The sequence below is a fragment of the Synchiropus splendidus genome, chromosome 13 (genome assembly GCF_027744825.2).
Source record: "Synchiropus splendidus isolate RoL2022-P1 chromosome 13, RoL_Sspl_1.0, whole genome shotgun sequence".
Classification (NCBI taxonomy): domain Eukaryota; kingdom Metazoa; phylum Chordata; class Actinopteri; order Syngnathiformes; family Callionymidae; genus Synchiropus; species Synchiropus splendidus.
Genome location: NC_071346.1, coordinates 13,108,452 through 13,136,154, shown reverse-complemented (window position 1 = coordinate 13,136,154; position 27,703 = coordinate 13,108,452). Strand labels below are relative to the sequence as shown.

The 27,703-nt window shown below is 43.1% G+C and overlaps 2 protein-coding genes across 7 annotated transcripts in view; one reads left to right on the top strand and one right to left on the bottom strand.

The window, feature by feature from the left end:
- The first annotated feature begins 145 nt into the window (after positions 1–145).
- On the top strand, positions 146–19,053 carry LOC128769842 (uncharacterized protein KIAA0040). Of its 6 annotated transcripts, none has more exons than XM_053883874.1 (4): positions 146–355; positions 1,475–1,814; positions 11,146–11,221; positions 17,192–19,053. In XM_053883874.1, the coding sequence occupies exon 4, from the start codon at positions 17,468–17,470 to the stop codon at positions 17,786–17,788; it is 321 nt and encodes a 106-aa protein (XP_053739849.1). In that variant the 5' UTR covers positions 146–355; positions 1,475–1,814; positions 11,146–11,221; positions 17,192–17,467; the 3' UTR covers positions 17,789–19,053. The 6 variants fall into 6 exon arrangements, with proteins under 6 accessions (XP_053739849.1, XP_053739851.1, XP_053739850.1 ...); XM_053883875.1 differs by lacking the exons at positions 146–355; positions 1,475–1,814 and adding exons at positions 8,813–9,478; positions 10,096–10,220; XM_053883876.1 differs by lacking the exon at positions 11,146–11,221.
- Positions 19,054–26,860: 7,807 nt separating this feature from the next.
- The window catches only part of tnn (tenascin N), a 35,368-nt gene continuing 34,525 nt past the window's right edge, over positions 26,861–27,703 (bottom strand). The window contains exon 16 of the mRNA XM_053884379.1: positions 26,861–27,551. Coding sequence (XP_053740354.1) covers positions 27,411–27,551 — 141 coding nt within the window. The 3' untranslated portion in view covers positions 26,861–27,410. The remainder of the gene's footprint in view (positions 27,552–27,703) is intronic.

Sequence of the window (27,703 nt, the reverse complement as noted above, 5' to 3'; positions counted from 1 at the left end):
GCTGAGTGTGTGTGGAGAATCCACTGTTACAGTTAAGGTGTTGGTTTCACTTCACGCTGGTGCTGTTTGCTATGTGGAGACAAGATTTTTCGGGACTCTGATCCGCTGCAGCTGAATGGTAAATAACATTTTTTTCTGACTTTGTGGTTGCAGAAATGTTTTCTTTTTTTTCCCTTTCTTATTCACTGTGACAAGCAAAAGTCTGGTTTTGTCTCTTGTTTTGTGTCTTCATCTTTTCTCCTGTTCACTTCTCGTTCTGGTGAGGTTTCCAGAACCATTGCTGACAGAAGAACTGAGATGTTCTGAAGTAAACGTGGAGACGCAGTGCGGATTTGAGGAGTGGACTGCCACTTAGGTAAGAAAGCCTTTCGTCCTAGTTCACTCTTATTTTAAACGGTAAATGTTGAACTTAGTTTAGAGACCTTGACTTTTTTTTAGCTCTGTGGAAATCGCCATTGGAATGGCCTCATCTGGTACTTACATGGTAACAACCAACACTAGAATTCGGTAGTGATGGGTTGGTAAGTTTTCAGTTTGTTGCATGTTCACAACAAACCCGATCTGTGCGACAAAATTTGGGAAGAATAAAAGCCTTCTAGTCTTAAATCAACTGAGTTACCTGTGAAGTCAGTGCAGTGGCCCAACTACATGCCATAAACTGTTTTGCTACAACAAGATCGCAGCGTCCGCGTGTTTGAAGCAACACTTTCCGGCCAATGTTTATCCCATCGCACGTTGAAGTTGAGAAATCTGGATTTTAGCGCCACATAAAAATGTAGCAATATACCTACTGCTATGCTTTAGGGGTAGTAGTGCGGTGAGAAGTAAAATTCATCTGTGTCTCACAAGACACAGAAGCAAAATAGAACAGAACCTATCTGCTGGAATTCAATGAGCTGTCTCTGCAGGATCAGAAGTTAAAAGATGCCTGATCTTTTTTTTTTTTTTTTTGGTTTACTAGCAGACAAAAAGCTATAACTCTGTTTCTCCAATCCCCTATATTCGGTTTCCACTGACTTTAGACCCGCCCTCTGGCAGATTCGGCAACTTTTTTTTAACGTGAAGTAGTATTTGTTGTGAACATACCAGTGGTCTGTGTTGAAGAACATGGTCCCCTGTTTTGAGTTGCGCTTCAGAGATGACTTTCGTTGCTTAAATGGTGATGTTTCTGGTGCACCAGTTGAACACATCAAAGCAAATGTGATGGCGTTGTGTTTGTGACACGTGGCGTTATCCTCATTGCTAGCAGTGTGAACAGAGCGGCCGAGAATGTGGCTACTAATCTGATTTATAGTGTTTTGAAAAAATATTTACCAGGTCGAAGCCAACATTGATTCTAGGACAGCATTTCAGCATTAAATAAATATTTATGCTATGAAACATTTACAGCCCAAACATGGGAAAATGGGGCCCCCGCTGTTAGTGTGCCGCCCTCTCCCCGTGCCCTCCATTTACCCTCCGTTTCTCTCCGCAGAATTCCGTCTCCTGACGGCCTGACGTAGATGAGAAGCGGCGTCACGAGCCACCGGCAGTCTCCCGTGCACTCCCCCGGTCTCTTTACATCTCACTGAACCCCAAAACGTAACGGAGCCTGGCAGGCTTCTGAACAAGAGGGAGGTGCAGCCCACATATCCCACTCTGAGTCTCTGTGATCGGACGTAAACACCGCACGCCTAATTGGGCCTTTTCTCTGTGAACAGCCTCATTCTCATGCAGTGTTGGTTGGAGTTCAAAGCTCCATGAGGTGCAGTCGCCGAGGAATTCTGGGGGCCTTGTAAAGCGCCAGAGTTGCTGACCTACTGAGCAAAGAGCAGGTAGGAACCAGTCTGGGATCAGAGCCTTCTGCTCATATGTTGTTAACTCAGACAAACTGTACCACCGTGGTGTGCTGCTGCTGTCCAGACAATGCTTCTGAGAGGAGTTTACAAAGGTTTGTTCTGCAACATGAAGTGTAGAATCCTCTGAAATGATGTTGAATTGAGCAAATAACTTTTCATCCTAGCCATTGTACCCTCTGGCTGACTGAGGTGCAGCTCAATTCTTCAGTGGGAACCGGCCTCAGATTCGCTGGGAAAACATGATTATCGAACCCAAACTTGAGATGGTGTGAATCTGGCTGGGCCTCTTTATTGTCACTGTTGTAAGGGGCTGTCAGTAAAAAGAAACAGAAAAAATATGAATTCCAATAATAATAATTAGGAGTAGGATTCGGATTTAAAAAATAATCTAGTTAGAGAATTTGTGATGAATTAATCTCAATTAATCGCAGTTTAATGGTGTAAGAATATTTGCCACAAGAAGCCACATTTTTCAATTTGAATGAATTTGGTATATTACTGAATCAAATGATGGAACCATACATACATTTAAACAACAAAATATTGTTTGTTTTGCATCAGTTTGACAATGGCACAATAAACCACGATGGTGTCTATATTCAAGTTTTTATATCACCTTATTTAAACTGAAGCTCTTTTAATGTCTTGAAAATATTTGTATCAGAATTTCAATGTTATAAGAATTTCAAGTCCATTCAGAGTAGTGGAAACCCTGGCCATTGTGTAGTGAACAACCTCCCTGAACAAAAGCAAACAGAAGCTTTTGTTTGCTTTTGTTCAGGGATTCCTCCATGTTTGTTGTTGTTGCTATCATCCTAGCTGCCACGTGTCTGTGTGATCAGTCGACCAGGAATAAGGCAAAACAGCTTTTGAGTGTAAGTGAGACTATGGCTGCAATATATTTCAACTTTCAAGTGTGGAGTTTATAAGAGTGGAACAGTGAGACGTGTCTGATCGACAGCTGCGGTCGGCAGAGGCGGGCTGAAGGTTTCCTCCTGACCAATCACTGCAGAGTGGGCGTGACCACGGAGAACAAGATTTCAGCTCCCGGGCGATGAAGCATTTTCAGTGGGTGTGGCTTATTTCCTAGCGTAAATATTTCAACTCTCAGAGACTTTTGTGCAAACAGAAACACCCTGCTCTGTTCGATAGAGGGCCAGTATCATTTCAAAAGACACTCAAATTTAAATCTGTTCTGGACTTGGTACTGAGTTTAAGGCTCAATTGTTCAAACCACGATTGAATCATCTCAGAAACAGAGCAGAGGTGATTCACTATGAAATGACTCACACCCACAGTTTCTCTGTTTTCTCTGGAAAAACTATTATTGTTTTCTCACCGTCATGACTGGGGGAACCTTTTCCTTGACTTTATAGTACTATATTGGGCTCAGGTTATTCTGTACAAGTCATATTATGGTCATTACAATTACTAGTAATGAATAAATAATGATGATGATGGTCAGAAGTAGTAGTTGTAACATATGGATTTTTTAAAAATCGAGCAATACTGCCAATAGTAAGCGGACTGTGTGCGGAATGTTTACCAAACAATTTCTGTGCTCTTAAGAATTCCTTTTGTGGCCCCGAGATGTTAATTCAATGTGAATAGACATGAAAATCCATGGCCCAGAGAATATTAACTGGAAGAAAGGAGTCCCTTTCCATCTTGTCGACGTGTATTGAAAGTGAACAGAGGTTTGTTTCCCCCATCGCCGAGCCAAAACGTCTAATTGAATGTGTCTTTTGTGTCGTGTTCTGCAGAAACAGTAAATGAAAAGTCAGCCTCAGGCTGAGTCGCTGTCCTTATCGTTTAGACTGCGATGGCGTGCCAGCGTCACCGTGGAGCACGCGCAACAGGAAGCTGAGCAGAAACCTTCTGTCTTCTATCAAAACACTTTTAATTTGGTGAAAAGGTCTGACAGGCGTCGATAAAGACTTGAGGGTTGCTTCTTTCCTCTTTGCATTTATAGCCATCGTCTGTGTCGCAATGGAGCGGCTGAGTTTCTCTGGAAGGCGTGACTCATTTATTGTCTTCTGTTTTGACATTCTGTTCCTCATCTTAAACAGTTGGCAATTTGGAAACCTTCAACATCATTAGTCTCTGAAGCAACTGAACAATTCACTCACGTCGGTGAGAGACAGAATCGGGTCGACTGCGAAGTGTCACTGGTTCAAAAGCAGGGGCGTTGTGGGCTGAAAGGAAATATTCTCATGAGCAACTTTTTCATCATGAGAAGCTCTATTGTGTTGATGAGTCACACCATGAAGACGTGGGAAAGAGGTCATCATCAGCAGTGAGCAGCAGTGTGGTTTCCTGCCAAGACAGATCTGATGTTTGCTTTGAGCATGTTGATAGGGAAGTACAGAGAATGTTTGGGGAAGATGCTCTGTGTCTTTGTAGATCCAGGGAAAGACTCTGACTGAGTTCCAAGAGAGGGAGAGAGAGGAGGAGGCTGAGAGGCTGTGACAGTGGTGCGGGGTGACGATGGAGGATGATCCAGATCGGTGAGGGTGGAGGAGGTCCTTTTTTTCATCTCAATATATTCAAACAAATCGGAGTTCAAACAAAAATTTTAACATTTTTTTGCATCGGATTTCGAACGAAAATCCAGAACTCGAACGCCCCCGAAAAAAGCCGGAAAAAACATAACGGCTGACCCACGATGCGCTTTGTTATTGTGTATAACGCAGCCTCTGTATGCAGACGTGTCCCGTTAGCTCCATTTACTGACTGTTTTTTCTTCATATTGAGGTGTAAAACCTTTCCTGTCTCCGCACTGGACCGTGGTAGAGTGTCACAGGGGAGGTGCTGGAGCGCTCACTCCAGGGTTTGATGTCCTGTTGTGGGCTGGAGCTGGGACAGGGATGAGGCGAGTCTGGGACAGAGCTAAGTTACTTGGTTTATGACTTTGTCACAGCCAAACTGCACAGAAGCGCACATTCAGAGCTGGACACGCACCGGGCACCTCTTCACTTCTGGAGAGACGTCACTCACTCGGCAACCCCTCCCACATGCAGCGGCCACACGCATAGAGGAACAGCGCACCTGCAGCAGACACTCTACATTCACTCCTACAAAAGCCTATTTTAAGGCTTGGAACGCATTGTTTCTTTTTCCATTCATTGTAATGGGAAAAATCGATTCAGATTTCGAACAAATTGAAGGGCTGTCTGGAACGGATTGTGGTTGAGAACCCAGGTATGAGCTGCTTGGCGGAGGTTCACGCTCTCTGGGTGCTTCCCTAATGAGTCTGAATTCATGCACGGTTCTTCAGCTCATGCTAAAAACAATGTATTAGACCTCTCATTGCTTAAGTTCTTCACCACAGCCTAGATCAATATTCACGGCGCGACAAGCGTCATGTCAGAGGATATTCAATAGGGTGTGACTCAGGGGCTCATATCGGCGAACAAATTTTACATAATTGTGAACAATCCAGAGTCACCAGTTGGACTTTGGATGGCAAGCAGGGTGTCTGACTGAAACCCCAAACTCCCCACAAAAATGAAGTACACTCCAACCCTTGAGCTGGAGTCGAACCTACAACCTTCATGCTGTTGAACCAACCACTGTTAAGGTGTGGCTGAAATATAGTAGAAGTGAGTCATGTCTGGGCTGAGTCACATGAGGAAAGTGTGAGTCATCTATAAGAGTGAAGTATGTCCTTTATACCGCCTGTATATCCTGGACTGAGGGGTGTTTCTTATTAGTTGGAGCTTACTTTTGCGATTTTCAGGAGCAGAGTGTTTTCTCCACAACAGAAGTTCTTTCTTCTTTTGTTTCCAGAGTCGGTTTTCTTGTCCAAGTATCCCAAAGAATCATCAATTTATGGAGAATTTTTTTTTCCACTGGATGATGTTTGTTAATACTGGTTTCAAAGGACACAGCTTCACAGCTGAAGTTTCCTTGCTCATAAGTTTCACTCAACCTCAATTTAAAAAGTCTTTCTATTGAGCTACAAAGTCCCAAGAAAACAAAATTTCCAGTCTTTTGCGACTGTTCAAAACTCCAATTTGTTGTTTTAAATCCAGATTCTCCTCCGATTCCAAGCAGTGAGTGATTGTACTGTGTTGTTCACCCAACTGTTGCGCTTCAGCTTGATGTTAAAATAACTTCTGGAGTTTTCCTGGACATTCATCTCCATTACTGGCAGCATGGAGTTTCTCAAGCAAGATGATAAACGGACCTTTTATAGCCGGATCAACTCTCCGTTTCCCTGCTCTTGTTTTCACAACACAGAAGCCAAAACATTTTTAAGTACTTAGTCATGGATTTTCTGCGCGGAGGTGGCACGTCGTTGCCAGACTATTTCTGGACGCCGCTCAGATTCCACGATAGCGATTCTAAATCACTTGTCATAATCGCTAACTTTCAAGAAAGCCACAGAGTGAGGCGTGTTAAGCTCATATTTCACTGTTTGCGTCCTTGGCTCTGCCCGAAACAGCAGGTTGTAGTGATTTGTGATGCCTTGCTGCTTGGCTGCCTAATCCCAGGAGGCTTCAGCTAATGCTAGTGCTAATGTCATGTTCTTTTTCCCCTTGCTTGCGATCATGGGTCTGTGGTCAGTGATCCGGTGTGAGCTCGCCGGTCTTTCCAGCAATTTGTTCAGCTCCAGACTCTTGTTGGACGAAGAGAAATATTGTCTGAACCTTGCCGTCCCCCTCCCCCTCCCCACCGGAGCCGCTCTGTGACGGAGAACAAGGTTGTGGTTAACAGCCCAGAAAGCCACCTACAACAAGAGAGGGGTTTTTCATCGGATATAGCCCAAACTACGAAGGTCCTGCTGTGAGAGTTGAGTTGTCCTCTGAGGGAGTCTCAATGGCTCCTTTTAATGTTTGAGATGTTCATGTCTAGCTACATAGAGTGGAGACCATGTCATGTCTCTGGGTGTACAGTGAGAAAATCATATTATATGAGGTTTCACGAAACAGTGCCCTTATTTTAGAGACATCGAGATGGCGATAGTGATAGTGATGGGCTGCTAAGGTTTCATGGAACTCATGTTCAGTGCTCAGTAGGCGACGCTGTCCTTTTAAAAATGATGTGAGGTTCCATTGAAATCATTCAAAGACAGAGCTTATAGAGTATAGTGCCATCTAGTGACACTGTTTCATGAAACTCCAGCAGCCAAGCGTTTATTCTGTGAGTTGTAAGTTTGAGAAAAACAAATGTTTCTGTAGTCCAGTAGCTGGAAGTCTCAGTTCTTTTGATCTCAGTTAGTTCCAAAATGTAAATACATTTTCATGAAGCTTCATGAAACTTCACTCTCTTCTTCACTCTTCCTCAATATTTGCATCACTTTATATTAGAACACTTGTTTATGTTTTCATGTATGATCTCATAAATATTCATATGAATGTATTTAACAGCTTTTTTAGATTTACTTCCAAATGTATGCATTTATTCATGCAGTCCTATATATGGCACTGATGATTCAATGTTCATCCTGACTAACACAAGTTACTTACCTCTGCTACCTTGAGATATGAATATGAACCCAATGTATTCCAGTGTGTGTGTTTGCCCATGTGTGAGCGTGTGCGCTTGTCTCCGACACAACTGCACACGTGTTGAGGCCCGTCCCGTACGAACATGGCCCACAGCTGCAGAGACTCACTGAGACATTCTTATTGTACATGTTTCTGTCAGTTCTTTGTTCATACCTCAGAATTACAAGGAAATACACCTGTGCCTCGACATGTGACTCCTGATGGGAAACGTGATCCCTCACAGGAAGGTGATATTTTGGAGAGAACTTAGAAAGCTATTAGCCTCAAAAAATAAAATTAAAATGTCATAAACAAAATAAACAATATATGTTCCCGTTACAGCCAAAGTGTTTTTATAGGGCCCGTAAAATGTGTAAAAAATGTAGATATGTGTTGTCTTCTGCCCCTCCCCCCATTGATGTGTGGCGTTAATAAAGTGTTGTAGAATAAAATTAAGCGCTCTTTTTCATTGTTGATAGGCGATTGTGTGCACTGTGGATGAAGTTTTTCGACTTCAAGTATAGATTTCTTATCATCAATTTGTACAGCTTTAACAAAAGAGGGAATAAGCTAATGTGCCGGACAAAAATGGACAGATTTTGGAGACAGTCACCACTTGTTTACTTGTATATCTGACAGTATCCATTGGTTATTGACAAACTTCTCTGAAGGTTTTAGTGTTTAATACTCGTGAAACTCAATGATGGAACTATCCTGGACACCTGCTCGAGTCTGAAAAGTCTTTCAGTAGCAACAAAAAAGACAAAAATAATGGTCATATAAAAGCAGGTAAAGATTATATTAGATACATGCATTTTGGTCAGGTCGGTATGGGGACCTAATTTTTGGGGAAATCAGATCGAGATCACCTCTATGTGTTATGGTCCATTTATGCTCCCTTTAGCCACGGAATTGTATGTGCCATTGTATGTTACAGACGATGATCACAGGCTTCCATGCGTTTTTTTGTGTTACTATTGCTGTTTACCAATATGTCCACCGGGAACAGCCTACACACTAAAGTTTATGACAACAACAAACTCCATAACAAACCTGGCAACTGTGGAAGAAGTACTGATAATGTGCCTCTTGCATAAAAGAGGAAAAAGGAGGCAGTGTTGTAGAGGCGGTGGTTGGGGAGACCGATAAATATAACGCAACCAGAGGACTTTCGCCATTGTCATGTCTTCTTCGTGTTTCATTAGAGCTAAGTATCAGGCCGTAACAGCAACACTGCCCCTCATGGTTTCTGGTGGTACTGCAGTGTTCGGTCTGTATCTGTAAGCTTTGTGGAAACGTGCTCAAATCTGGACGAAATGAACACAGAGCACGGACAGAAGGCTCTGCCCGGATCAGTATGTAACGTTGGGCACAACTTTTATCTTATAAGCTGTCGGGGTGAAGAAGGGCAGTGAGTTGTCGAACACATTCATCTACCAGTTTCGAGCTGAACACATCACCAGCCGTTCTATTTTATCAGGGTCCTTCTGTTGAGTTCAAGACCGGCTGTATAGTCTCCACATGAGCGAGGGAACATCCTGCGCCAGTTCAAAAGGACAGACTGAAATATGTCTTTTCTAAAGTGCTTTGAATGGAGATCCTCTTTTGCTTGACCAGACTGAAAGCCCACTGACCATTTCGCCGCAGGGTCCGTCACTGAAGCTTTGTGAGTCCACACACTTCCCTACGCTCCTTTCTTTCGCCGGTAAATCATCTCAGTCACCTTGCCGTGACACTCTCCTCTCACTTCCTCTTCAAGTGTTTTCCACAAACATCATTAAGCAATGGAGATGAAGCATCTGGGTGTTAACAGAGAGCTTTTGTGTGTCTTATTTTAAGAAACAGCGCTGGAGTTGGGCCTCAAGTTCTAATGCAGCCTGTGTGACATCACCCAGTGTGAGTACAGTAAACCAGCCGCAAGAATCTGTAGCACCATGCGCACAAACAGAGGGACCATTCTTAGAGAGTGGGCTGGGTGTGTGACGTAAAGACCCAAACGCACAGTGAGCAGGAGGAGGAGGGGAAACACAGGCAGGAGGGGAAACAGGAACAGAAAGTGAAGACTTGTCAAAACGTCTGGGGGACCAGAACTGAGAAACAAGTTGGCTTCAGATGAGTGGATTAAAACAAGTGGAGCTTCACTGCAGGGTGAGATGCTGCTGCCGAACTCTTCCTCCCTCTCTGCACCTTCATCCTTTCTTGAGAACTATTTCTATGTGTGAGGAGATTTTTTCGAAAAGCCTATTCCAGGTTGGTTTAATTGTGCTGCTTTAACTGAAGGAATGTTTGCGTGGAGCTGAAATCGAGTCGACACAAGTCTCAAGTTTGTAGCCTCTAGACATTTTCTTTTGATTTGAAATTGATTTGACCTGAGTGAGAGTGCGGCTCCACGCGTTTTGACTTTGCGAGAAGATCCAACTGATGAACTTTATAACTTCAAATTCATGTGCAACGTCATGGAAATAAGTTAAATATGCTGTCTATAGAAGTTCAGACTGAGTTGGCCTTCGATCGGAATGATAACCGCATCACTGACGATTCTCCAGTTACAAATGAAAATGTGTTTTCATTTGAACTTTCTGAGACTATGACATGGTTGTCGATCTCCTTCAACTACAGTCGATGGTCATTTGAAATGAATCTCATTTCAAAATTGGAGAAGGAGCTGAGTCATCGATGAGAGTCAGGTTTAAGCCACTTTACCTTTAAGTTTAAAGTGAAGTTGGACGACTGAATCACTTTGATCATCTCAATAACTTTTCCAGGCACCAGTGGAGGTCAAGGGGCGGACCCTGATCCTGATGTTGAGATCACACCAGAATTCTTGTGTTCTCTCATAGCGACTCTTCATGAACCACTGGCAACATGACAACAAGCTATTTTATTGCAGGTGCTGTTTAAACTGTTGCATGACATCTTAGCTTCAAAATTGTGCAACTCAAGCCGCTCACCTTCAATGAACTCGATCCCATTTTCGCGGCGACGAAGGTTGACTTGTATTCATTCTATTTTCTGTCTGGCAAAAACAGTTTCATGGCATGAGTTGATGCTAAGATTTTTCAGGCCCAAAGCTTGACAGACACTTCTGAATTGAGTTGCTCTGTCGACTTTTTAATATTATCGTAAATGGTAAATGGGCTGACGTGACATGAAACAGTGCCCTCATTGTCAGAGGCCACTAGATGGCACTGACTGCTAAAAAAAAAAAAAAAACTTTGACATTTCAACACTACCTCATATCATTTTTCACCACCTACTGAGCTCTGACACTGTTTCAAGCCATCACAACTCGATGGGATCGGAGACACCAATCACACGAATATGTGACACAAGTGAACAATGATAAATAAATCAATAAGTGGCGAGAGAGGGAGCACAGACTTTGGCCATATTCCATATTTATATTCGTTGTGTATAAAAATGCCATTGAAATAGCACTTTAAAAATCATTGGTCGCAATAAACTCACTGGCACAGCAGGTGGCAGTCGGGATACGGAGCTTGCTAGCATTGTATATTGTTCTCACCTGTAATGTGTGTGGTTCACAGGTTAGACTTGTAGTTCTCTGCTAAACACCTCGTAGGACACGAAGCTCTGTGAAAGTCACTGGGTTGAACCTGGACTCTTGCTGCCTAGTTTGGATACTGGTTCCTTGTTTCCTGGCCTATGACTGATATCTGTGTCACGACACAGTGCCCTTTATCAAGCGTCTTAGTTCCCATTGTGCACCGTAACGCTCCTTGACAACATCATTTCGACACAGGAGGATGGACAGAGCTTTATCTTATCTTCTTCCCCTTCTTCCCTCTTTTTAGCTCTAGTCAGCCCCACACCAAGTTCAATCGTGACTTCAGATGGTGGACTCACAACCAGCCGCGCTCTCTGCCACATGTAAGTAACCTTTTGAAAAGTTTGCCTGACTTGGTATTTTATTCTTCCACCACCAGAGTCCTTTCTGGTCCGTGTTGATGCTTCAGAATGCAAAATAATGTTGCTCAGGAGATGCTAGTGAGTGTCTGGAGCTGATCTTCTCAGATCGCAGCTCAGGTTCTGTACAGTGGAAGAGAGGGAATCACGGAGTGAGGTCTGATTCGGGTTTACAGTAGCTCTAACAGTGAGCCTGGGGCAAGTCATGAAACATTCCTGCGATGCCTTCTGTCGCAACTTTGCCTTCTAGGTCGCATATGTTTTGCCCCCCAAAAAGAAAGCATCAGGGGCAACAAGCGTGTAACCAGGACATCTTTTTTCCTCAGCTTCTTCCTGCCTTTGTGTGGCCCAGAAATGCTCTTTTCCTGTATTCACGCGTCTCCAGGAGCGTCGAAAGTCAGGTTCAAGGTTGTGAGAAAGGGTTCTAAATACCGTACTTCTGCGAGAGCACCACTTGTCCTCGGCTCACCACCAAACCACAGCATGTGTGGTGGAACTGTTCTCGTGAAAGATTGAGGCACGTGTTTCTGTATCATGTCTGAGAGACTGTAGATAAGCTGCTGGTTAGACAACATGAATACATTACCTGAAACTGGGCCGTTTCATTTCAAAACCCCTGAACTCTGAACCATGATGCGCTTTTTTTTCTGGCAAGGGTCAATGCTAGACACTGGAACTGAAGTGAAAGCAAAATACAGGAGGGACAAAGAAAGGGAAGCCTGAGGAATGGATGTGTGGCGAGAGGATGGAAGTGAGAACTAGGGCCCTGTTTTACCCTTTTCTTTTTTTAATGTGTTCAGTAACATTTTTTTTGGAGTATATCGTAATTTTACTGTATTATTATATTACTACATAATACAGTAATATAAAATAATCGATACAACGTAAATAAATGATTTTTAAACATTTTATTTCAAATGTAATTTAGGATTAATAATTAAATATTTAAAGAAAAACTGGAAGTGTGCACGCTGTTTGGGATAAAAAATGAAATAACTCAACATTTTATTTTTTTTTTTTTTTTATTCAGATGAAACCCCAAATGTCAAAAGACATTGTCAAATGTTGGGATTGAAAAAAACATTGAAATACATTAAATAATTACAGTACTTGACTTTTGGGGACCATTGAAGAGTAAAATGTAGTCAGACTTAACAAGACGCTAAAACATTCTTTATAATGGTTAATTACAATCTAATATGCTGCTAATAAACATATGTATAAGTAGTTTATTTATAGTAATATATTTTCCCTAATATAAAGTGTGACCTAATATTTCTGATACTGTTTCACTCTTTATTTCTAGGACAAAGAAAAAAATATATATATATAAGAAAAAGAAAAAAAAACTACTAAAAAACTACTTACTCTATACATTGAAATAGTCAGGATAAATAAAAGGTTTTGTTGTTGATAATAATGTCTTATGTATTCCCATGTATAAATGGTCACCCAGGTCCGGATCACAGAGCGGAAGAGCAAATAAATGTTTTCCAGGAAGATGCAAATGTGTCTCAAGTGTAGAATCATAGAAAGGTCTTAAGCACCAAAACTTCCTGTTCATTGTCTGCGCCTCATAACTTATCGACATAAGTGAAAATGCACAGCAGGTCATTGTACTTTGTTTGCCAGTTGAGGGATGTTGAGCTCACGTCCTCTTAGTGCAAACACACACTCCGACTTAAAAAGACATTGGACGCCTGTATTTGCTGCTGAAGACGCATGCAGGGGATCATCGCCTCTTCGCCAGAGACCGTCCTTGTCAGATGGATGTGAGAATGAATGAGACCAGCAGAGTGGTGGAATTGCTCTGTGCATCTTCCCTAGTTTGTGTCATGTCACACTGGGACTCAAACAGTATGGACATGACAAATAGGGGAACCTCCTGCTCCCATATGGGTGTTACTTTAGCGCGTCCCATTTTCACAGACTTTGGGAACCTCTTGCAAATGTGACAGATTTTACCATTGTTGCTTAAATGAAGACCAAGACTAAAAAGTGAAGTGCTTTGAAGGGAGGGACCCATCATACCTTACAGGACTTTACAATGGAATAACAAGCCACGTGTTACCGTGCTCACAGCTTCGAATGTATGTGACTCCTCTTTGCTTTCTATTCCGTACCTGAATGTTTCTGTATCCCTGTTTGATGGCTGTCACTCAACAACACCACATCAACTGATGGGTCTCACGCGTCTCCTGTCTCACCTCAAGGAGCTGGTTTCCTGTCGACGTGAGGGAAGTTAGCAGGCAGACTGCAGCTAAACCAATTTCACAGTTGACATGCAGCGACCACGCAGTTTTATTTGCGCTCCACTCGCAGGTGCGTGGTTCGCACTCTGCCTAAGAAGCAGCTGCACACGAGATGGAATCATGTTTTCGCCGACAACTTAAATACAGAGTGGAGTGGCTGTGCAGAGTCCGAGACAGGTCCGACTCCATTCGGCCGTTGAGGCAGAAACGAGTCGAGACAGTCACGGTAGCTGAGAAGAAATCATAGTATTATACAGGCATAATCTTCAAGTGCGAATCAACAACAGCAGTTTTCACTTATTTTGCAATGGTTTTATCAAAATAATTTGCAACTTTGTGTTTGTTTTTGTTACCCTGACATTGTCATTGACACCCACCGTGTGGCTTGTGACCCCACTGAGTCAATATGTGAGAAATAAATGTTGTCGTGAGGTACCAATGTTTATTCCCTCAATGATGTAAACACTTCATAGCAACGGTATCAGGCCACTTTTAGCTTTGCTCCGGAGGCTGTTCTGACCTGCAGTCGCGACATCTCTGGACCTCAGACGGTCCTGTGATATCTGACACTCACTCGACAGCAGAAACTTTTAGTCTGGAAATTATGACCAGCGAGTCTGACTTGGTGTCACACACACTCCGTCAATGCTCCGTCTGTGGTGTGCAGAGCAGCCTGGAAGGTTGGGCTCCTCAGTGGCAAACAGTGGCCGTCAACCCAGTCCAACCGGACGTTTGAGGCTCATTTAAACACGCTGCTTTTTCCGACTTTGCAAAATCAGGACGTCAGGGCAGCAAATGAAAACATCCGGATTGGACCCTGGAGCCACTTCAACTAGTTTCTCTTGATGCAGTGAAGGAGTGGACTTCAGCTTTAGTGCGACCTTGTTTCTGAAAATTCATTGGAGAACCACCATCTTGAATTTGAGCGAGCCACATGATAAATAAAAATCTGAAACCTCCATACCAGCAGATCGGATACTGGCTTCCATAAGAGCCTACAAGTGGTCAAATTCTTCTCCAAGTACTCCATGAACCTTCAAAGAACTAGCTGAAGTTGAAGAGCAGATAAAACAAGCTAAAATCCTACTTTTGTTTCAGGGAAATTTCCTATTGAATCCATTGTTCAATCTTCCTAGCTATTGTATTCCACACGTCTCTTTCCTAGCCACTTATAGGCCACATGGCTCAGCCTCGGCGATCCAGTCGTGACCACCGCAGTCGGTCCCTCAACCAAGCCAAAACGGTATCACTCCAAAATCTGCCCGCTGTTGTTTAATCTCCAGGAAACATGGACGACAACAAGAGTGAAGCTGGGAAACAAAGCCTCCCTCCGCACGGTAGCTTCCAGACGATTATGTAGAAAAATGATAATGTCTCAGTGAAAGCGCTACATCCTGCCGTGAAACTCTCAATTTCCGCGACGTACCTGCTTCATTATGCGCTAATTTGCTAGTTTTCACTCTCCTGGGTTGATTGACAGCCGCGTCATTACGATCTCATTACATTAACTATCCGGTTTGAACGGCATGGACTTGATAACAGACGCACAAAGCGCTTTGATTGTAATTGTTTCGGATGCTGCCGACGGCGTTATGGAGCCAGCGTGGTTCCTGCCATCAGATGTTTGCACGCTGAATATTCGAGACTCAGTGAGTGGATTGTAAGGTTGAGCCAGATCTGTTAGTGAGCATCCCTTTGCTTATTATGAGCTTCCTGCTGACCAACCTGTCGCTCCGTCCTTTACGGGACTCCACATGTGACCAGTCAAAATGCAGTATGGGCGGTGCATGGTCTTCTCCGCCTTTTATCGTGATGGGTGGAGGACTCACAGCCGGTTGCTTTGGTTTGTTTGTTCCTGTGTCGTCCATGTTGAAAAACACCGACTTAGAAAACTGTGTGGATTTTATAAAAAGGCTGGGTGCTCAAAGTTCACGCTAAGCCTTGGATAGATTGTGCACCTCTAAAAAGCAGGTTGAAATACTCCTGTGGATCCTGAAGCTCACGGATTACCATCATTTCCAGACTATAAGCCGCTATTTTTTTTCCGTGGTCTGAACCTTGCGGCTCATACAATGACGTGGCTAATATATGGATTTTCACAGGCTAAAGAGTCATGCTGCCAAAATATTCAGCCTCTTCATATGAAGCCGATGAAATCTCAGGCATTTTATTGACATTAAACGCTCAAAACGTGTTGTTTTTGCTCACGTGTCCGTAGCGCTGCCAACAGAGCCGATCTCCTGGAGGACCAGAGACAAGAAGCAGCAGCTGAGACCAGCTGTGGTGTTGGAACTTCAGACACGTGAGCGAAAACAGTGCATTTTGAGAGCTTTAATGTCAATAAAAGATGTGAGGAGGTCATGATTGAAGTTCAGAACATTGCCAAGTTTGTTTCATGAGTCCATGCTGGACCCTGTTTTCAAAAGTAGTTTAGAAGTGATCCTCATGCATTTTTAGGCCGGGTGCAGCACTGACCTTTCTACGGTGCAGACAGCACCACTGCACCCGCAGCTTATAGACTGTTGCGGCTTATGTATCGACAAGATGTATTTTCCTCCTTAAATTTAGTGGGTGTGGCTAATATTCCGCTGCGCTCTGTAGTGCGGAATTTACTTTGTGTATAACTCGGGATGCACCTCATGACCATGAGTCTTCCTTTTTCCCTCCATAAAATGTCCTTAATTTACTCTTCAGGTCATAAAGTTTTCCCTATTTGTGTATCAGATTTTGTTTTGTTTCTGGGATGGGTGCATTAGCGTATAATATTGACCCGTGCAGAGGAAAGAGTGATGACGAATGAAGGGATTTAGGCCACCCATGTTTGGCAGCCACCTACATGACATTGCAAGATTTGATCTGCACGACCTCACATTGATGGATGAAAAAAAGACCCGTACTACACCAGTGAGTGTTCTACTTCACTTTACAGAAAGGCGACACGCAACACATATTTAGTACTGAAAACTTTGGAGTTTTGAACGAACCATTTTTTTGATGACGTCGGCTATTAATCGGTCGATAAAACGCTTAAATGTGATCATGAGGACCATCTGAAATTTCAGTGCAACTGCATCTACTACCTGCCCCACTGCTGTCCAAATCCCTGCCACATCAGTCATTGTTCTGCACATCTAAGTTAAAAGTCCAGTCTTGTAATTGCTTTTGACATTTTTATTGCGACAGCGAGCTCAGACAGACAGCTGGCAGACGAGTGGGAGGCTCCGCACTGGATCCAACAATATGCGTCGCACTACAATCACTCACTGTATCATTAAGAAAGCTGAGAAACATATGATCATTATTCAAATGAGTCAGCCGAGACCCATTAGCTGTGGATATATAGAGAGAAAAAAACTTCTGTCATTTTATTTCTGACTCTGCGTCGGACTCGCAGGGCTCAGCGGGACTCTTAAGGAAGATTGGTTACCTCAGAAACAATCTCCCCTCTTTTTTTTTCCCCGCTCTTTCTGCCCGAGTCTTTCCTCAGTGGGGCGTCTGGAGATGTGCCTGGAATGGTGAGTGGCCCCTCTGCAGTATTAATGAGGGGAAAAGCTGAAACCCTGACACTGACGGGAACGCCAAAGAGGCGGAGTTGAGATGTTCAACCGGAGCATGAGACGTCTGCAGGAAAACACGTTGCTATCAATACTTACTTTGTCTATTTTTTGTTTTAACCCCACAGATCCAGCAGACTCCAGTTCCCGGTTGAGGCGGCAACACCCAGGCTTTTGTGTTCCACGTGGCTCTGTATCTGACAGGAGCAACGGCGCTATTCTACCCCGGCGCCGCAGACGTCAAGCTAAACCACAAGTTACACTCAACCTCCTTATAAAGCAGCTTTAAAGAAACAGCCATGTTGATTCAATTCAACACCATTTAACACCCTAAACAAGGGTGTCACCGGCGTCAGACTACCATCACAGGATTCATTAAAAACCTCCCCGACAGACTCGCAGCCATGGAGGAGGGGACAGACAGCATCCACAAAATGTTCAGCAACTTGTGGAGCTTCACGACAGAGAAACACAACCAGGGCGTGTACAACACCGTCTGCCTGGTGGTCCTCCTGACCCTCCCCCTGCTCGTTCTGCTCACTACTGTAGTGGTGTGCTGCCACTGTTGCTGCTGTCGCCATGCCGACGGCTGCTGTTGCTGCGGCCGTTCAAAGTCAAAGTCAGACGCCAAGAGGAAGAAAGGCGCGACAAATACGGAGGATTTGTGGATTTCTGTGAAGACAGGGCCGATGACCCCGGACAGAGTCGGCCTCGCGATGGTGTAGCTGGCGCGAAGTCAGACTCATGAGCAAATAACAGAGACGGCAGACGGACTGCTGAAGTACAGCTTCTTCTAAATTGTGAAAAATCTCATTTTGTTTTTTTAGGAGGCTGAGAAAATTAATTTTAAGGCTCACAGTGCACTTCAAGTTGAAGCCTGCATGTCCATGAGCAAAATTCTTCTGTGCGCATTTTCCACTGTGTCAAACACGGACTGTCAAAATGAACATTTGTGGCTATTTACGGGCCTGGACTGGACTAGAATATTTGTGACATATTGAATATTGATGCATGAACTAATGTCCATGCGTCAATATTGTTGTCTGAATTGTTTTTCTGTTTGAAAAATGGTTTGTGCAGGACAGTCCCACTGCAGTCAGCTGCTCTCATTCCTCACCTCAGCAGTTTTGGGAGAACATGTCCCAGGGTTTTGACTGTTTGATGGTGCAAAACAAAAGAAACATTTAGTTGTTGGTGGTTGGATGCACAACATACTGTAGGTGTCACCACTTTTTGAAAGTGAGTTGTGGTGGACCTCATCCCACTGAGGCGTGATGTGGTGGACAGTGTTTGGGGGTGGTATATAGTTGGCATCGATGTTTGAAGGTGTTATGTGGTGGAAACCATTGACAAGTGACATCATCACTCACTGCCTGGAAGTGTGAAGTGGTGCACAATGTTTGGTGGTGGTGGACATCATTCCTCACAGGCATCATGTGGTGCACAATGTTTGGAAGTGTTCTATAGTGGACATGTTCGCTGGACGACGTGGACATTATTGATGTTTGGATGTGGACCGTGAGCAGCTGCGGTAGGACTGAACTTGTCCTTGTAACTACATTTGTTGCAATGAAAAAAGGTCGTCCATACTTTTTGAACTGATAATATCACACTGAAGCTGATCTGCCCGTTTATTCCTTTGCTTCAGTTGAAGATAGAGGGACTCATTCACTAGAAGAGGGAAAAGTCTGGGTACATAAATATGAATTGATACTGAGGTGGCAATATCATTGATTTGCTCATTGATTCTTTGTGTTGAGTTGACTGACAGTGCAACATTTCCGGAAAGAAAAGTTTATTTTCTCACAGATCTTTTTGGTTTTGAAGTCCATGGTGATTTAAAAAAAAGAAAACATTCGGAATAAATTATTGAAATTGTTCAACAATCTGCTTGTCATTTGTTCCTGAAGACAATAATATAACATTGCAATATTTATTCCGTACGCAATAAGCCCCTTTATTTTGAAATATTATTCATAGATTTTTGTCTGAACGATCCATAGGTCTCAGCGATTGTTGCGCAGGTGTGACCCATCAGGCCGCCCACTATAAAGGGCCACTCTGAAATGTGTGTCCTGATACCAACCTTTGTCCCTTCAGGTCCAATGTCATCTTTGTCATGTGATTGTTTGTAACCATTTTTTAAAGCTTCAATGCGAAAATTATAAAAAAAATGGAGAGGTGCAAGGCTTTCACCTGTGTGCTACTTTAAACAACAGTGAAAATTTGTCACTATATTCTTCAAACATTTATAATAGTTACATAAATATATATATAAATAGTTCTACTCCACATTCCATAGTGCGGTTTTTAACTCACCCTTCAGCCGCGGGAAACTGAGTTTGCAGCTCACTTGCGCAGTTACAAAAAAGTTGGCTGTTAATGGTAGCCATCTTTAGAAAACCAACAAAATTTAAGTAGTCAGTATTTAAGTTGGCTTCGACAATTCAAGTGTGATTCATTATTCTTGCAACTCGCCAGTGTATGCGCGTGATGTGGCTTGCAAAATGTGTCCAGCCTGCCACCTTCTGGTGACGTTGAGCAGTTTCGTGCGGGGATTTTTATTTATTTATTTGAACAGTTTCATGATCAAATGACACTGTAAAGCATCGTTTTAAACACAAATGTTACTACACATGTAACTTTTATAACCACAAAAAGATGAAGCTTGTGAATGAATCCGGTCTGGAAAATACCAGGCTGCCGCTTGTTGATGTGTCACACAATGCGGCTTCCGTCTTTGACTTGTTCAGTACTGAACGAAATATTACTTTTTTTTCCAGTCAATTATAAAAAGAACTTGGATTCATTTATTTCTATTTGCATGTTCATGGGTTAGCGTTCTACAACCACAAAAAAAAAGCCAAGCGATGTAAATGTTTCAAGTGTAGTTACTTTTACGACATAACTTTGTTGTGTTACCCAATAAAAAAAATCCTGCGCAGCCTAACGTCGTTGCCTACCAACGCTGTTTAGCAATGGCATCTTGCTAAACGGAGAACTCTCATTGAAACAAATCAAAACTCTGACGTTACTAGCCTCACACCACACGTTGTATTTCAGTTACATTTGAAGTAGAAAGTCTGTGTTCAGGTTGGGAAAAAAAGGGTGACGTCCATGAAGGTTGTTCTCCCGTGTCTGGATACAGTCTCCGTTGGCAAGTAGAAAACCAGCAAGGTGAAAACGAAACACAAATTCACAGAATGTGTTTTTGTTTTGACGTATTTCGTTGAGTCCAAAAATTTGACTTCCGGTTTACAAGTAGGGAAGCCATCTTGGATTGCCCACTGGTGGTGAAGACTAGTGATGGGTCGATGAGGTGTCATGAAACAGTATTGCAGGGTTGACGAAACAGTGTCGCAAGATGTCGCTCTTGGTTTAGAAATGATGTGAGGTTTCATTGAATTATTTGTGGAAATCCAAACATTTTACAGCAGACAGCGCCATCTGGTGGCCTCTGAAAAGTAGGGCACTGTTTCATGAAGCCTCATCTACATCAGTAGTGAAGACTCTCCCACTTTACAATTTGGAAATCCATACATCACTGGGATTTCCCAGTTTCCCAGTGATGTATGGATTTCCAAATGGAACACACCCAGTGACCCAGGATCACATTGGCAGTTCTCTCACCCTTTCATTCCGCCACTGTTCTCACTTCAATTTCCAGAGCGTATTTCACTTCAAAGCTTTGAAGATTCAAAGTGACATATTTAAAACGGACAATTGACAGTAGAAGTCATTAGAATTTCCTGTAACATCCGCAATCCTAATTAAACCATTAGCATCGTGGCGCTGTTGTCTGTACGGATCCGCTCACACACACACACACACGCGGTTGATCCAGCTTCACAGAAAAGAGGACGCCCTTTGTTTCATCACCGCGCAGGAGCTGGGCTCTCCTGGTGGAAATGGCTTTTGAGTCTCCACTGCTTCATGTTCAAAGAGCAGAAATCTGCGCTTGTTGGGATTAATTTGGAAGCGTGTCCTGAGAAATAAAAGCTTCCGTATTAATGCGCGATCACTAGCCACCCGGAATGAAGAGCTCCTCCAGATCCCAGATCATTAATATGTGCGACAGCGTCTGAGGTGCTGCTTGTTTTTCTCTGAAGTCCACTGAGAATTTAGAGTCCATTAACAAGGAATTAAAAGGATTTTAGTGGTTGATGTTTATCCAAAATGCTTATTTTTTGGTTTACTCCCTGGCTTTTATGTTCAGCCTTGGACGTTGTGAAGCTGGAAAGGAGTCAGAGAACACATCAGTCTGGACGTCAACCCAGGCAGAAAAGCGAGTTGTGCAGGAAAAGTTGGCATGTGTTAGCATCGATGAGCTGAATGAATCGACGAGTTTCTTTTTGACCATTTTCTTGAACTGAGAGATCAATGGCATTTGCTGTCAACGTAGCTTACAAAGTCAAATGTTTACTGCGAGTCTATCGGATCACTTGCATCAAATATATGCCTCCGCCTCCGCCCCCAACAGGTGCCAACACAAACTGTTGGCACCTTTCCCCTGCAGTTGGTCACAGGAAAGTCCTGGGAATTTGTCCTTTTTCACTGATGTATTTAACGGCTACATTATAGCGGCAAAACCGATGAAAGTCACAACTTTCCCTTGATACTGGTCTCTTTAATGCGCCAACTTGCAGGGCTGCAGTTCTCAAACCAATGAACTGAAGACAGAAACCGCTTCTGGTATGAGACCAGGTTAACTGAGTATTTTGTTCCAAGTTTATGTATCTTAATCATATGTAGGGAGTCAAAGGAACACTTGAACTATCTGTTAGATCATATTTCCTTCCATGAGAGGCACACATCCTGATACAGGTCGCACATTGCCAACGCAGTATCGACTCGATCTGTCCTCACCATCGTCTGGTCCCTGGCGACAGACCTTGTCTTCCGTCAGTCTGCTTCTAAATATGCATTTTTAAATCACAAATTCCCCCAAGGTTAGGGAGGAAACTGGAGTGCCACCCACTTAAAAACCAGGAGAACAAGCAAAGATCTTGTTCATACCCTCAGCTAATTCCTGAAGGTGCTGACACCTTACCACATGACACTTAGACAGTATCGCTCCTTGTGCGTATCAGATGATTGTTCACCAACTTCAGCTTTTGTCCGTCAGTTTCCAGCATCTATTTATTTAAACAGGAAACGAGTGTCGACAAGAACTGAACTGATAAATCTGCTTCCCTCATCTCTTCCCGAGCAGCGTCTTCCAGTGTTAGAGCCTTGTGTCTTGTTTCATTTTATCTTGTACAGAATGAGTGGCGCGAGAATCAGATAAACATGTTTATTCCCTCAGAATAAAAGTGAGGCGTCTTTGCGACGCTGGTGGAGTCGTTTCTTTTGATCCCAAGAAACAGCAAAACGTAGAAGTGCAACACTTCATTTCGTCGTGGCAGCCGAGGTGTGTGTTTTACATATCTGACCAGGCTTTGCTTGCATTATTAATCCAGGTGTGCAGACAAGCATCGAGGATCCAGGAGCAGTGCGCGATGAGATTTCTTGCTCTTCTCACAGCTGAAAAAATATTCAAGCCAAACCAATATTCACCGGCTGTTGCACCAAAATCACCCTTTTTCTTTTTTCTTCAGCTTCCTAAGTCTGGAAGGACAGGAAGTTCGGAACAAGACTAACAAAGTCGAGGGGTTTTCATATCCAGCCTCAAACAACAACATCAGAAAACATGTGACTTGATTAAAAGTAAATAATGAAGACGACGCTAAGCCTCTCGCACGGAAGTCATTAACATGCTCTCCCGCCCGCAGCCATCCCATAAGCGCATCATCGTCCGCATCGATTTGATCACCGTAACGACAGAGTCTGTGATGCAGGTAATGGCTTTAGCTGGAGGAGGCGCTCATCTCTGACAGTAGAAGAAGACGCTTGGTCGAGCACTTTGGTGAATTTGTTCCGTCTCATGGATCCCGGTTAGTAACCTCCACGGGAGCTCTGGGTTGTCAAACCATTAGCATAACCTACATCTCCCTCAAGTCAACATGTTTGTTTATCCTCCTCATTAAGATTTGGCCTCTGAGAAATCATTAACTACTTTTTTTTTTTTTCCTGCCATGTTATTGACACGTCAAAATGTCTCTTTTCAGATGCGCTGCCACGAGGGGTCAATGGGGCTTAATATAAATAAATAAACATATATATATATATATATATATATATATATATATATATATATATATATATTGGACTAGTATTTATCTAATATTTATTTATTTATGGACATACAGTTTTGTTTTTGGAAACCAGAGGACCAGAGGCCTCAGACCGAAATTTCGTTGCCATAATATTGTGATATGTTTTTGTGCAATGACAATAAAGAAAGTCTAAGTCTCTCCCTCTCTCTCTCTCTCTCTCTCTCTCTCTCTCTCTATATATATATATATATATCATGCAAGTTCATGTCAAAATAATTCATTTCTTTCACACGTGGTGCACTATGGACCAATACATTTCCTGTGTGTGTTTGTGCGTTTCCCCCTGCACCAATAATGGAGTCAATGCTGTAAAACAGCGTGAGCTCTTCTTAATATTTTTGCTCGGCAAATCTGACTTTCATATTCTATATTGCAAGCCTGGGCTACTTCCGTCCCCGGTGACAGCTTGGCATGAGTCAGCCAATCGGGTATCTTCTGGCATACATCGCTTCATTCTGTCTTCTGCAGAATCTGTCAACTTGAAGAGCGCCACCAACAGATGGGGAGGCGACTTTACAGCCCAGATAAAAGCTGTTATCTTGGCAAATATTCAGACAATGTAGTGACTTGCAAGGGCGGCTGCAGTGTTCCATCAGGTAAGGATTCCTGGGGAACCAACAATAAAGTGAACTGGTTTCCTGGATCCCAGAAAAGTAAAAGACTAAGCATGGCATGGTTGTCAACTGTGAGGCCCAACAAGCAGCTCGCAACAGAAGCCAGTCCTGTCCACTGCATCCATGGACCGATGAGGAAGGGACTCTGGTTTGGTGGATCACCCAGTGGTGGAACCCTCAGAAGAAAGCGCCTGATCCCTCTGAAACAAACTTCAGAATCTTCCAGGGAGAAAGACAAGCATGTAAAGGGTAACCCTGTCTTTCAACCGCTCTTTGTGTTTCATCCCGACACGAGTCGAGCCACTTGACTCTCAGAGCGGCAGCAGGAACCAATCTCCTTGAAGCAATTTGCAATCACTGTGGCTGAAAGGGCCTCATGCATCAGCGAGCTTTTGTCAGACATTCCATTTCAGACTTGAAGTGAAACGCTATGATAGAAATATCTGTTGCAAATTCCAGCCCGTCTCACATTCATGTCTGACTTTGACGGATAAACAGCCGTTAAATGGATCCTCTTCCTTCTGAAGGCATTTACGGCAGCGGTCCGACGGTGGTTTGAACGGAATAAACCCAGGTTTGTCGAGATCTGATTTCATTCCACAAATGAAGGATTGTGCTGAGAGTGTGAAATGTCAAACGCTGGTGAGACGTGATTGTGACGCTGATGCCAGACGACAGACAGTCAGCGCTTCCCTCAAGTGGTGGCGACACTCTCGGTGATGAAAGTCGCATTACGGAAATGGTTTTCTTGGCATTTTAATTTCTGTCTTGCTTGACAAGACGGCAAAGCAGTAAACAAAAGCCTTTGTATCGGACTTTCAAATGAGTTTTGCTTGCGCTGTCGGAAAACAAACGAATACAACGCAAAATAAATTATGTTGATAAAACTTTCATCCGGTATCTGTCAGTCTGCTTTTATTAAAAACACTGACTTTCACATGAGAAGTCCATCTAGTGTGAAATGACTTTGCCGGGTGGTCAGTGCCTGTGAAAGGCGCAGCAGTCAGCTTCATGAAACAGTGTCCTTATTTTCACAGGCCACTAGATGGCACTGTCAGCATTCAAATCTTTGCCTCTGAATCATTTTAAAACTGAGCCAGAAACATTGGCTATTTCCTCACCAGCACACATGGTGGTACCAATGACAAGAAGTCATGGGTTCAGATCCCAGAGCGGAACTTGGCGTGGGTCCTCGACCAAATCCATAGAGCTGTTTTAAATTGCGTTTCAGGAGATGCAATGCCCTGAAAAAGAGCCTTCGTTGAATAAGAGAGTGAGCAGACAACAGAAAAACTTTTGATGGTGCACAGTGTCCTCAGTGGAATGTGATCGATCAGTCGTTGATCCTTTTCTAGACTGGTGGAGAAGCTCAAAGGTGTGACTGATATCGGCCTATTTAGAAGATCAAATATCCATAAATCCGAAGGTTCACTTTGCTGAGGAATGAACACGAAAAGTATATGTTCACCTTCACCTTCTTCTGCCGCTTATCCGGGGTCGGGTCGCGGAGGCAGCATTCGGAGCAAGGAAACCCAAACTTCCCAATCGGCACAAAACCGACGAAAAAAAAAAATCTTTCCCTCAACAAACGTTCTAACAAAAGCCAAAAAGTCAGCTGTGACGATGAAGACTCGGACCAAATCTATGTTCACGGACAGAAACAACACAACAATATCATGGAATTCAAGACTGAAGTTTGGGTGTATACCCAAAAACCCAACGATAGGAGGGCAAGAGAAAATAAGAATCAAGTGATGACATCATGTATGATTATAAAATTAAACTTTTAAAACATTGGCTTGTGTTTTATTCAATTTATACCTCATACGTTTGAAAGACTCTTGATGTGTCTCCTGCATTTCCATATCTACTTTCAATTCTGATGTATTTTGAGGCATAAGAAATAGTTATGTTTCAGTTGCATTATAATGAACAAAAAACGATGCACAAGACAAAAAGACTAACATGTCAGAGACAACGACTATGTTAGTTTCATAGTTTTACTCTCACTCCTGGAGGGCCACATAATACAGTCAAAGGGCCGATTTTGGCCCACGGGCCGTACGCTGTCATTAGCATCACTGAGATGGACGGTTTGGACGAACACTGTAAAATGTTTTTTTGGTTTTATGGCGATGAGAGGTCCTCACAAAGAGAGGAATACAAACCTGTGCGTGTTCTTCACATCCTGCTTGAAATTTTAATCGACTTTAAAAATTTGCTATTGACAAATATCATTGGAAAAAAGACTTTCTGGGTTCTCAAACTCAGTTACAGAAAATTCCTCTAAATTCTGGCGTATAAGAGCACTTTCTTTGTCTGTCATAAATTCACACAATTTGTCATATTTTCGATGTAATTTTTGCATCTGAAACAACACTTATTTCAACACTTACAGGCCCCCAAAAAAATCAATTGGCGGGCCTTATTTGGCCCCCAGGCCTTGAGTTTGACAATTCTGGCATAAGACCCTGTAGTTATTGAGTTTTAAACAACTGTAATTTCCTTCTTTTCTCAGCGCAAGGGTGAGGTTTCCTTGTGGCGGTGGAATTTATTGGGAGCAGCGGCGAGCAAGTCAGCAGTGGGAGATAAAGCAGAGCTGTGACTGATGCGCTGTGTCGCCGTCAGAAAAGCTCACTGAGCGTGTGATAAAAATGTAAGTGAGTAATAAAGTCGAATCCAAAACAATATTAATAACATTTGTCAGCTAATTTGGAATGAGAATGGAGGTTTGAGGCTGCAGACGCGCAGATGAATTTAATTCCTATTGACACTTGATGGGATGGTTAGTTTGATGGATGAGCTCCGTCTCTTTCACGCTGACGGAAAACCTCTGCCGACAGTCGACCGACTGCGGCTAATGTAATGTGACAGGGTTTGACACGACATGAGATAATAAGGCGGCGTCACCATCGATACACACACGACAGAAATACACACTATTGTTTTCATTTTATTACATGGCTAACAGGAAAGTTTGCGCAGTGACAAAACATTCTTTCAAGACACGAGGAAAAGATACTGAGCAACCACCAAAACTTCTGCGTTTTGAGGCTCAATTCGTGGGTGGAAACCTGACAAACAGATAAAGGTGTGACATTATTAACACACGATGCAGCTCTTAAAGAGTGAGCTAGTTTAGTTTCCTACCCACCATCTATAACTGAAGGGATATATGCACCAAAATACCATTTTCATTTCAGTCTTTCCCACCAAACTGTGCCGTATTAGCCTTCGATGCATTGCTATAGCTCACTGCAACACACAGGATCATACAAGCATATTCTGGTGAAAGAGGTCTGACAAAGAAGAGGTGGAACTATAGTAATCTACAAGAATAAAACGCCATCATATTCCTCACAAGAGAAATGTTCGTTTGTCAGGGAAATAAATCATCACGCCATTTGGTCAGAGACTGTAACTAGGAGGGTTAATTCAAATATAAATATACAGTTATTTATTATAACACTGGAGGGAAACTAACACGAGAAGCAAAATTGTTCAACTGTAGTCTTGTTTTATTCCCTCTGACGGGTCACTCTCTGTTTTCCCAGCACCACGCGTCTCTTCCTGCTGGCCATGGCTCCCACCGGTCGGATCTTCATCTCTGTGAAGTCCAGAGATGTCAGGTGGCCCTTCCATGGCTCCCAGTTCACCCCCTAAGAGCCCACACAGAGGTAGAAGAGGCAGGAGGGGGAATGAGCAAACGGCAACACAGCTTCATTTCACCAGTACAAACCCATTTTGACTGTTTCGGAGCGGGTAAACAAACATCGGAGGAGACGTTTGGAGCGGCAGCAGCAATATAAGG